The 12,249-nt window shown below is 40.7% G+C and overlaps 1 protein-coding gene across 10 annotated transcripts in view; it reads left to right on the forward strand.

The window, feature by feature from the left end:
- Window positions 1–12,249, forward strand: part of EIF2AK2 (eukaryotic translation initiation factor 2 alpha kinase 2) — a 59,816-nt gene that overhangs the window by 39,356 nt on the left and 8,211 nt on the right. For 7 of the 10 annotated variants that reach the window (XR_008622988.2, XR_008622983.2, XR_008622986.2 and 4 more), the window contains 3 exon segments: window positions 4,844–4,972; window positions 10,390–10,491; window positions 12,158–12,214. Coding sequence is in view for 7 of the 10 variants with exons in the window: in XM_034952369.3 (XP_034808260.3) it covers window positions 4,844–4,972; window positions 10,390–10,491; window positions 12,158–12,214 (288 nt within the window). In the remaining 3 variants the exon portion in view is untranslated. 10 annotated transcript variants of the gene reach the window in all.

Below are 12,249 nucleotides of genomic sequence, written 5' to 3' on the forward strand. Positions count from 1 at the left end.
AGGCTGAGGCAGGAGATTCGCTTGAACCTGGGAGGTGGATGTTGCAGTGAGCCAAGATTGTGCCACTGCACTCCAGCCTAGGTGAAGAGTGAGACTTGTCTCAAAAAAAAATTATATATATATATAAAATAAGATAGATAGATATATATTTTTTTCTCTAGTTTTAGAATAGTGATTGATTGATAGTTATGACAAAATGATATCTGAACATTTCCATGCAAATAATTACTGTGACTGGCACAGCCAACTGGCTGCTCTGCCCCTGTTCCTCTTGCCTCCTCTAAGTGACTCAGCCTTATTTGAGAGGCAGAGGGGACTCTGTTGACTGTGGCTTTAGGAATATGGTTCCCTAATCTCTCAGTCATTACTCTCGAGGGCTGTCACAGCTACTGGGTCCAGAGTCTAATATTGTCTTGGTTAAGCATTTCAACCCCATGATTGGAAAATTGCGGTAATCACGGACTGGGAAAGTGTATCATCCCTCAGTATTTTCATTTTCCTCTGGCTTTTATGGTCTGGACAAGGAGTTTCCCTATTTTTTACTTCTCATTAAAATGACAGAAGGTGAGAGACAGAACAGCCCTTCACAGCCTTTCCTACATTCCCTATTCCCTGTGACTTGCCTAAGCCTGTCACAAGCTGGCCGTCCTGAATCCTGTCCCTGGACCTTTGCTCATGTTCTTCTCTCTCATGGGACACTCTTCTGCCTGTCCCCTTTGGTTGTAATTCCTTTATTGGGCCTTTCCTGATCACTCTGGAACTGCCTTTTTCTGTTCTAGGCAGAAGTACCTTATTTATGTGGCTATCTGCTTATCCCACCCCTCTAAAACAGCAAGGAATAAGGAATGAAACAAAAAAATTCCTTGAGAGAAATAAGTTCCCGTATACACAGTTGTTTATTGGGCTCAGAGAGGAATGAGTAGCCCTTAAAAGGTATTGCTTCCGTGGTCTGCCCAGGGGCTGGATGTCTGATGCATTGGTGTTTTGAGTCTGTCTGGTTCCAATATGTCTCTTCTACAATATCTGAAGTTGTTCTTTGAAGGTGGAACATTGTCAGAACTATTTCAAAAGGATAAATGTAGAGTTGGTTATGCTTTCACTTTGGGATAAATCATACATATAGTTAAATAACAAATAAGCACAATTATTTCTATATAAATTAATTTGCAAATAAATGCAGAAGTGTAGGCATTAAGCTCCTAGTCCTCAGAATGAATTAGCAAAATTCTGACTGGTGCCTACCCACTTACCTGCCAACTATGCCCCGCACCGTGTGTGCCCTGTGTCATGGACTGATCTTTTCTTGTGTCTATTTGCAGAGAATTTTTACTCTGGCTGCAGTTGCTCAAGGGTCAGACTTTATTATTCTTCTTAAATTTTTAATTTTTTTTTTTTTGAGACAAGGTCTTGCTCTTTTGCCCAGGCTGGAGTGCAGTGGCACAATCACGGCTCATTACAGCCTTGACCTCCTGGGCTCAAGCAGTCCTCCCACCTCAGCCTTCTGTGTAGCTGGGACCACAGGTGTACACCACCACACCTGGCCATTTTTGTGTGTTTTTTTTTTTTGTAGAGACGGGGTCTCACCATGTTTCCGAGGCTGGTCTCAAACTTTTAGACTCAAAGTGATCCTCCTGCCTCAGCCTCCCAAAGTGCTGGCATTCCAGGTGTGCTCCACTGCACCCGGCCTCAAGCTTTGATACTGAGACTTCTTTCATCTTCTGTAACTTTTCAGGCTCTCACTACTACAGTTGTTGATTTCTCTCCTCTAAGAAAAGATACAATGAAGGCATACAATTTTGGGGTTGTGTTTTGCAAAATAGCAGCTGTAGGTGGTTTTGCCAGAGAATGGTCTTTACCTAATACAGCCCCTCTTACAAAAGTCTCCAAGTGTTTACCACTTTCTGGTGGAATCTTAGGAACTAGACCAAAGGCGCTGGGAAGGGACATAGGGGTTTCTGGAGTGAGGGCTTCTTGTGCAAGGCTGCTTCTCTCTAAAATGTTCAGTCTCTTAAAGCCCAGGCTCTGGTCATCCTCAGCCTGAGCATCAGTCCTGTTCCTGTGCCTCCTATGTGAAGTTTGCACCCCTTTTATATGATCTACAACCCTATATTTTGTCTAATCATATTATAACTGATTAGACAAAATGTGGCATTATTGTTTTTATTTCTTTTGTGTTTTACAAGGTCTCACTCTGTTGCCCAGGCTGGAGTGCAGTTGTATGATCTCAGCTCACTGCAGCCTCGACCTCCTAGGCTCAAGCAATCCTCTCACCTCGGCCCCCCACATAGCTGGGACTACAGGTGCAGGCTACCAAGGCAGGCTAATTTTTGACATTTTGTAGAGACAGGATTTCGCCATGTTGCCCTGGTTGGTCTTGAACTCCTGAGCTCAAGTGATCTGCCGACCTTGGCTTCCCAAAGTGTTGGGATTACAGACATGAGCCACCATACCCAGCTTCTTTTTCTTTTCTTTTTTTCTTTTTTTTTTTGAGACAGAGTCTCCTCTGTTGCCCAGGCTGGAGTGCAGTGGAGTGATCTCGGCTCACTGCAACCTCTGACTCCTGGGTTCACGCGATTCTCCTGCCTCAGCCTCTTGAGTAGCTGGGATTACAGGCGCCTGCCACGATGCCCAGATAATTTTTTGTATTTTTAGTAGAGACAGGGTTTCACCATGTTGGCAAGGTTGGCCTTGGACTGATGGGCCCACGCTGTCTGCCCGCTTCAGCCTCCCAAAGTGCTGGGATTACAGGTGTGACTCACCACGCCCTGCCCACTTTTTCTTTTTAATGAACTACAAAAAGTGATCTGATATTTTCACTAGATAGCCTCATCCAGCTTAGATATTTACACGGCTTCATAAATTCAATTTTCTGTTTCTTAGAGTCAGGTGATAGCCTTATGTGGGACTAGCAGTTTCACTTGCAATCCTGACATATTCCTACACATTGCAACTTGAACATAGCATAGGAATGTTTTCTCTCGACATCCACTCCACATCTGTCTACAGCTTTCCATCTGTATTACTGGTGTTAGGCTCCAATCTGACTGTTAATTGAATTCTAATCCAACTGCTAATTGCTGTATGAGCCGTCATCTCAAGCTGGCTTCTCAGAAGCTCCTCCTTCAGCCTTCCCTGGGCTTATGGTCTCTTCCCTCTTAGGTCCTTACTAGGTAGGCCCTCTCATAAGTGTGTTATCCCGTAGAGTCTGTGTGTTTAGCCTAAGATTGTATTAAAAGTCCAGCCTTTTCAAAAATAGCAAAATATTAATTTTCTCATCAACTACCTTCCTGTTTTTATGGTCTTTAGAATATTGGTCAGTAGAGCTGGGTGTGGTGGCCTGTGGTCCCAGCTACTTGGGAGGCTGAGGTGGGAGGATTGCTTGAGCCGAGGAAGTCAAGGCTGCAGTGAGCCATGATCATGCCACTGAAATCCATCCTGGACAACAAAATGAGACACCGTCTCAAAAACAAACAAAAATAATATTGGTCAATACCTCCTATGGGCTGGGCGTGGTGGCTCATGCCTGTAACCTCAGCACTTTGGGAGGCTGAGGTGAGCAGATTGCTTGAGGTCAGGAGTTTGAGACCAATCTGGCCAACATGGTGAAAATCTGTCTCTACTAAAAATACAAAAAAATTAGCCAAGCGTTGTGGCACATGCCTGTAATCCCAGCTCCTCGGGAGGCTGAGGCAGGAGAATTGCTTGAACCCAGGAAGCAGAGGTTGTGGTGAGCCGAGATCATGCCACTACACTCCAGCCTGGGTGACAGAGCGAGGCTCCATCTTACAAAACAAAACAAAACAAAACAAAACACCTCCCTTAAAAAAAAAAATCTGCTTAAAGAATTGCATGGATAAAAATATTTCAGAGCTAGTTATTAGCTTCCAGTTAACTTGGTATGCTTTCATGGTGGAAGGGATGTGTTCGTTAAGAAGTTGTCAGAGGCTTGGAGAAAAGACCTCCAAGAGAAATTCTGCACAGGCTAATCTGCACTATTGTTGGGAATGGACCCATTCCGAGAATCTCAAAGTTGGAAGGGATCTTAAGGATGTCTGCTTCAGTCCCTATCAGATCATGGACTCATATTTGCAACATTTCCTCAAGTGGTTGTTCAGCCCTATCTTGGGATGGGGAACTGTCTAACTCCCATTCTTTGGACAACACTATTAGGATATTAGGATATTTTAAAGCTAATCTTTAGGTCATTTCCACCCTATAGTCCTGGATCTTTTCCCTTGGACCATGCAGAGTGAATCCACCTTGCACGTGACAGCTTTTCAGATATTCGAGGGCAGCTGTGCCCAGAGCCACCTCTGGTGTCAGCTAAGAAATCCTTACTTCTGGCCGGGCGTGGTGGCTCATGCCTGTAATCCCAGCACTTTGGGAGGCCGAGGTGGGTGGATCATGAGGTCAGGAGATCGAGACCATCCTGGCTAACACGGTGAAACCCTGTCTCTACTAAAAACAAAAACAAAAACAAAAACAAAAACTAGCCGGGCATGGTGGCGGGTGCCTGTAGTCCCAGCTACTCGGGAGGCTGAGACAGGAGAATGGCATGAACCCAGGAGGCGGAGCTTGCAGTGAACTGAGATAGCACCACTGCACTCCAGCTTGGGTGACAGAGCGAGACTCCGGCCCAAAAGAAAAAAAAAAAAAAAAGAAATCCTGACTTCTTTCAGCTGGCATTTTAAAGACCAGTGATATTAAATTCCCTGATTCTGGCTACCTGTGTAAGGGTAAAGGTCTTATAAATAATATAAAAATAGTCTTTTCTGTATATAATTAAGACGTGGTAATAGTATGTTAAGTTGGTACATGTAAGTTAAATTTTTTTTTTTCATAGCCAAGTAATATATTCTTAGTAGATACAAAACAAGTAAAGATTGGAGACTTTGGACTTGTAACATCTCTGAAAAATGATGGAAAGCGAACAAGGAGTAAGGGAACTTTGCGATACATGAGCCCAGAACAGGTAAGGTCTCTTTCCTGTCTGTCTATATTTTACTTCTTTTATTTTGAAAATTATAAAAAGAGTAGACACTACTGATATAATTAAAACTGTACAGAAGTATATACTGAAAATTTTCCTTACCATTCTTTTCTACCCCTATTCTTCTTATCAGTTTATTCTTTATCCTTTTAGATAATTTTCTGAGTTATAAAAACATACAAACACAAATATACACCCAGATTTTTTTTTACGTAAACATATATATGCGTACATTTTTTCAAGGACTTATTTTGTTATTTTGTGACTATATAGCATAATTTCTCCATATTAGTTCAAATAGATCTGCCACATTCTTTTTTTAACAACTGTATTATATTTCAAAATATGGAGATACCATAATTTAGCTATTTTTTTAAATTTAATATTTTTTGTTGTTGTTCTTATTTTGTTTTAGAGACAGGGTCTTGCTCTGTCACCCAGGCTGGAGTGCAGTAGTATGATCATTGCTCACTGCAGCCTCAAAATCTTGGGCTCAAGCAATCTTCCCACCTCAGCCTCCTGAGTAGCTAGGACTCTAGAGGCACATACCACTGTGCCCAGCTAATTATTTTTATTTTTATTAATTATTTATTTACTTATTTATTGTAGAGACAAGGTCTCACTATGTTTCCCAGGTTGTATTTAACTATTTTCTTATCGAAGGGTATTTCTTTAGGTTGTTTACAACTTCATACACTTAGACATTCCTCCTTATTTTGGGTCCCAAGAACAAATAATTCTATGATAATCTGTGTTAGACTTCTTGAGGTAAAGTGATTGAATAGATTGACAAGTGCATTTCAAACTTAATTGCTGTTTAATTGTCATTCTAAAAAAAGTGATTCTAATAATACTGTCCCGTCAAAATGTATGAGAATACTGCATCATCATACTCTCCAGTGGTCAGTTTTGGGTAGTGTGTTGAATTAGGAGTATCTTGCTATTTTAGTTTGTATTTTCCAGATTTTTAGTAAGGTATGCCCTCTTTTCATATATTTACTTAAACATTTTCTGCAAATTCTCTACTCATATCCTTTCCCAATTTCTCATAATTAAGTTCTCATTTTCTTGTGTATCTGTAAGGAATCTTGATCTATATTGGGTGTTGATCCCGTATCTGTTAACTATATTATAGAATTTTTCTCCTTGATTGTTACTTCTTTGTTTATAATGCCATTTGTGGTACTGCAGCTTTTTTTTTTTTTTTTTTTTGAGATGGAGTTTTGCTCTTGTCACCAAGGCTGGAGTGCAATGGCATGATCTCAGCTCACTGCAACAACGTCTTCCTCCCGGGTTCAAGCAATTCTCCTGCCTCAGTCTCCCAAGTAGCTGGGATTATAGGTGCCCACCACCATGCCCAGCTAAGTTTTGTATTTTTAGTAAAGACGGGTTTCACCATGCTGGCCAGGCTGGTCTCAAACTCCTGACCTCAGGTAATCCACCCACCTTGGCCTCCCAAAGTGCTGGGATTACAGACGTGAGCCACCAAACCCAGCACTGCAGCTTTTAAATTGTCATATTTATCAATACGGCTGCTAGGTTTCTCATTTTTATTTTGGAGGCTTCTATTACAAGATTATGAAAATATTTTTTGGTTTTACTAACATAAAAATTAACTGCAATTTGAATTAACTTTTGTTTATGTATGAGAAAGGAATATAACTTGATTTTCCCCATGTGAATATGCAGTTGCTTCATCACTACGTGTTAAGCAGTCAATTATTTAAATGCTATTTTGAGGAAAATTCATAGAGACAGAAAGTGGAACAGAGGTTATCTGGAAGAAGGGAGGAATGGGAACTTCTTGTTTAATGGGTATAGCTTCTGTTTGGGGTGATGAAAAGTTCTGGAAATAGATAGTGGTGATGGTTATGCAACATTGTGAAGGTAGTTAATGCCACTGAATTGTAGGCATAAAAATGGTTAAAAGGGCAAATTTTATGTTATGTCTATTTTACCACAATAAAATATTATTTTATCGTATATAAAATTCCCACACATTCATAGATGTGTTATTGGACTTTGTTCTGTTTCCTTAATTTATTTTATATTTCTCTCTTTAATATTATGCTATTTAGATTATTGTAGCATTATAAACTGGGCTTTAGTATTTGAACAGCAGGACCTGCCACATTATTCTTCAATTTAAAAATGCTCTCAGCTGTTCACATTTACAATTCCAAATGAACTCTGTAATCACATTGTCATCTTCCATAACTGGTTTTGAGGTTTTGATAGCAATTGCATCAAATTTGAGGATTCAGGTGAGGAACATTGATATCTTCATGTATTTGAGACTTCTCCAAAATTGGTATTTTCTCTCACTTATTCGAGTCCTCCATCAGTCAGCTTTTGCCAGACTATGCTGTGGTAACAAATGACCCCAGTTTCTTAGTGGTGCAGAAAATACCAAGGGTCTATTTCTTGCTCACATGACAAGTCGGCAGCAGTCTGGCTGGCTGCAGTTTTGCTCTGAGTGTCTCCTTCATTCCAAGACCCAGGCTGTAGGAAAAATGCTATCTGAGTCACTGCCGTCCTCAAGGCAGAAAGCAATGGCAGAACCTTGTGATGGCTTTTACATGTTCTGCTCAGCAGTGGCATACATCACTAAACATCATTGCCCAGAGCAAAATGCATGGCCCAGCTCAAGGCAATGAGGGTGGAGAAGAGTAATCCTCTCACTAGGAGGCCAGTGCAGCATTGGGGGCAATCATACAACCTACCTCAAAGCCACTTTTATACTGTTCAAAATCTATATATATAGAGAGAGAGAGAGATTTATTATTTTTATATATATATATATATATATATATATATATGGTTTTTTTTTTTTTTTTGAGACAGGGTCTTGCTTTTCACCCAGGCTGGAGTACAGTGGCACAATCATAGCTCACCACTGTGCAGCCTCGACCTCCTTGGCTCAGGTGATCCTCCTGCCTCAGCCCCCTCAGTAGCCAGGACTACAGGCTCAAACCACCAACACCTGGCTAATTTTTTTTTGTATTTTTTGTAGAGACTGGGTTTCACCATGTTGCCTAGGCTGGTCTCGAACTCCTGGGCTTAAGCGATCCACCTGTCTTGACCTCCCAAAGTACTAGGATTACAGGAATGAGCCACGGCGCCTGGCCATATTGTTTATATTTTTGAAGCTTTCTCCAGAATCTGTATTGCATTTTGCTATTAAAATGAGATTCCATGCTCGAACCCGGGAGGTCGAGGTTGCAGTGAGCTGAGATCGTGCCATTGCACTGCAGCCTGGTCAACAGGAATGAGACTCCATCTGAAGAAAAAAAAAAAAAAAGAAAAGAAGTTCCATATCTCTAATTTGTTATTAGTGTAGCCGTTAATTTTAAAAATATATATCTTTATTTTTAATTGTGGTAAAATATACAAACATAAAATTTACCACCTTCACCATTTTTAAGTGTATAGTTTGGTGGCGTTAAATGTGTTCACATTGTTGTGCTTTCATCACCACCATACATCCACAGATTACTTTTCATTTTGCAAAACTGAAACTTTACACCCGTTAAAGAACTCCTATTCTCGTCTCCCTACAGCCCAATCAACTACCATTCTACTTTCTGTCTGTATATTTGACTATTCTAGATGCCTCATGTAAGTGGAATCGTACAGTATTTACCCTTTTGTTACTGGCTTATTTTACTGAGCATAATATCCTCAAGATTTATCCATGTTGTAACATGTCAGAATTTCTTTTTAAGGCTGACTAATGAATTCCATTGTATGTATACACCACATTTTGTTTGTCCATTTATCCATCAATGGACACTTAGGTTGCTTCCACCTTTTGACTGTGGTGAATAATGCTGCTGATGAACATGGGTGTATAGCTGTTGAGTTTTAAATATTTGTCTCATATATAGTCTCATTATTTGAATGTGTTTTTTTTGGGTTTATTGCTTTTATTTTTCACCTTTTGGGTTGTTTATCCTATTTTAATTTCTGATTTGTAAATGCCCGTTAAAGATTATTTTGCTGACAATACAGCTTTCAAAATATCTCTACTATTTTGTCATCCAAGAATAAATATACTGAGCTATCTGATGGTTTGAGAGTCTAGAATGGAGAAGGCATGCACTTTTTCCTTTTGGGGAGCCAGTTGGCATAAAAAATATAGAACACAATAGGCCAGTGGCTCTCTTTAACCTCCCGCTGCTTTCAGTATCTCCTGCATCCTGTATTGCTGCCCTCACACTATTTGGTTAAAAACATTCATCATTGTACTTTACTTTTTATTGTGTGTGTGTGGTTTTTTTTTCCATTTAAAAACCTTTTGTTGGCTGGGTGCAGTGGCTCATGCCTGTAATCCCAACACTTTGGGAGGCTGAGTGGGCGGATCACCTCAGGTCAGGAGTTCGAGACCAGCCTGGCCAAGATGTTGAAACTCCATCTCCACTAAAAAAAAAAATACAAAAATACAAAACTACAAAAATGAGCCAGGCGTGGTGGCACGTGCCTGGAGTCCCAGCTACTCTGGAGGCTGAGGCAGGAGAATTGCTTGAACCTGGGAGGTGGGGGCTGCTGTGAGCTGAGACCACGCCACTGCATTCCAGCCTGGTGACAGCGGGACTCCGTCTCAAAAAAAAAAAAAAGGCAACATTTTGTTGAGGAACAATTTATACACTATAAAATGCACAGATCTTAAGTGTATATTTTTTCGTTTTGACAAATGCATACACCTCTGTAACTTATAAGCTTATAAAGATATAGAACATTTTGCTCCTTCAAGCTCCTTTCCAGTCAGTGCCTCCTCCCCACTGATCAGAAGCAACCAGCACTCTGAGTTCTATCACCATAGCTTAGTTCTTCCCGTTTTTGACCTTCATATGAATGGAATCATACAGTAGGTACTCTTTGTATTTAATTTCTTCATTTAAAATAATATCTTCTGGAAAAACTTTGTTGCTCATACCGGCAGAGAATTCCTTTTTATTGCTGAGTCGTAGTCCATTGTATGAATATGCCACAACACGTTTATCCATTCTTCTGTTGTGGTCCTTTGAGTTGTTTCCAGTTATGGAATATTGTGAATAAATACGCTATGAACGGTTGCAATGCAAGCCGCCTACTGGGTGCTATTTTACTGCTTTACCTGCTGCATCTCACTCTCACAATCAAACTCTGTGGTTGATACTGTTGTTATCCTCGTTTTATAACTGAGATTATTCCCATGTTGATCGTTAATTTACACTGAGGATTCAGCTATTCAGCAGTACAGATTTGAACCTAGGCAGTCAGACTCCACAGATCTTGCTAATAAATAGACATTGTTTTGTGGTGTAAGATGTTTTGGTCAAATAACTTTTTTGGGCTTTAGAAGGCTGGATATTTATGTAAGGAGCATAACAAAGGTAAATCTATTTTGATCTCTTTAGATTTCTTCGCAAGACTATGGAAAGGAAGTGGACCTCTACGCTTTGGGGCTAATTCTTGCTGAACTTCTTCATGTATGTGACACTGCTTTTGAAACATCAAAGGTAAAATTATCTCAAAGAAAGAATTAAACAAGAAAAATTACTGACTACCACCTTCAGAGTGCTGCTGCAGACAGTTCTTGCCCTCACGTGAGGATGGGCTTGAGCATATTAGTATCTGACTGCAAATGAAATATGAATTTTCTGTCTTTCAAGGTTTGGCAGAGACCAAACACTTTCTTAAAGACCAAAAACTTTGATCTTCCCTGGAAGGTAGTACATCTCATAAGACTTGTAAGACTTGTCAGTCAGTAACATTTTATTGATTGACTGCTTTGTGTAAGACACTGTGCTAAGTGCTATAAGGGTTGCAAAAATAAACAAGCCTTGGCTGGGCGCGGTGGCTCACCCCTGTAATCCCAGCTTTGAGAGGCCAAGGCAGGCATATCACTTGAAGTCAGGTGTTCGAGACCAGCCTGGCCAACGTGGTGAAATCTCATCTCTACTAAAAATACAAAAATTAGCTGGGTGTGGTGGCGCACACCTGTAATCCCAACTACTCAGGGGGCTGAGGCAGGAGAATCGCTTGAACCTGGGAGGCGGAGGTTGCAGTGAGCCAAGATCACACCACTGCACTCCAGCCTGGGTGACAGAGTGACATTCCACCTCTAAATAAATAAATGAATAAAGCCTTGTTCTCAAGGAGCTTATTTTCTAAAAGGGAAGATAATATAAGAGAATGCCATAAGCATTTTAGGAGAAGGCATGAAGTCTGTGGAAGCAGCTGGGAGGGAGATCTTTCCAGCTGTAGGGACTTAGGTTTCATGGAGACATCTAAGCTGGGCTCTGAAGGATCTGTTGGCTTCTAATAGTCCAAAACAGAAAAGTTGATTCTAGCATGGAGGCGGGAATGTACAGAGTGTATTTGGGGACAGCAGGCAGTGTAAGTTGTATTGGAGTATATAAGTTACAAGGAAGTAGTGGTTGGTGAGGCTAGAAAGATAGGTTGGGCTAACTTGAGGAAAAAATGTGGACCTTCTTGCTTAGACAGTGGGGAGTCACTAAAGGCAGTAGGCAAGTGGATATCCTACTCTTTTTTTTTTTTTTTTTTGAGATAGAGTTTCACTTTTATTGCCCAGGCTGGAGTGCAATGGCGCGATCTTGGCTCACTGTAACTTCTGCCTCCCAGGTTCAAGCAATTCTCCTGCCTCAGCCTCCCAAGTAACTGGGACTACAGGCGTGCACCACCATGCCTGGTTAATTTTTTTGTATTTAGTAGAGATGGGGTTTCACCATGTTGGTCAGGCTGGTCTCGAACTCCTGACCTCTGGCAATCCACCCGCCTCGGCCTCCCAGAGTGTTGGGATTACAGGTGTGAGCCACTGCACCCAGCTGGATATCCTACTCTTAAGCTCAGGAAAGAGAACTTTCCTGGAGTCAATAACCTTATCCTCTGTAAAACAGTTAGAAGTACCTATCACTTAGGGTTCCAAAATGCATGAAGGGAGATTGTAAAGATGATGCACTTAACACTTCATGTCGTAATGCAAGGATGGTTATTAGATTGGGGGTAGTGTAGGAGAGAGGGAATCCTGCTTGCTTCTTGGCTAAAGAGACTTTCCCAAAAATCTGGAAATATCCTACATTTCAAGTATTCCTCAGCCTTTAGTTCTGTTTTTCCTCCCAAGTAAATAATTTCCTAATATACACCTATCATTTTTTTTTTCAGTTTTTCACAGACCTACGGGATGGCATCATCTCAGATATATTATTTGATAAAAAAGAAGTAAGCACTTGAAAATCATCAGAATTTTATTTATT

Source organism: Pan paniscus, chromosome 12 (genome assembly GCF_029289425.2).
Source record: "Pan paniscus chromosome 12, NHGRI_mPanPan1-v2.0_pri, whole genome shotgun sequence".
NCBI lineage: Eukaryota > Metazoa > Chordata > Mammalia > Primates > Hominidae > Pan > Pan paniscus.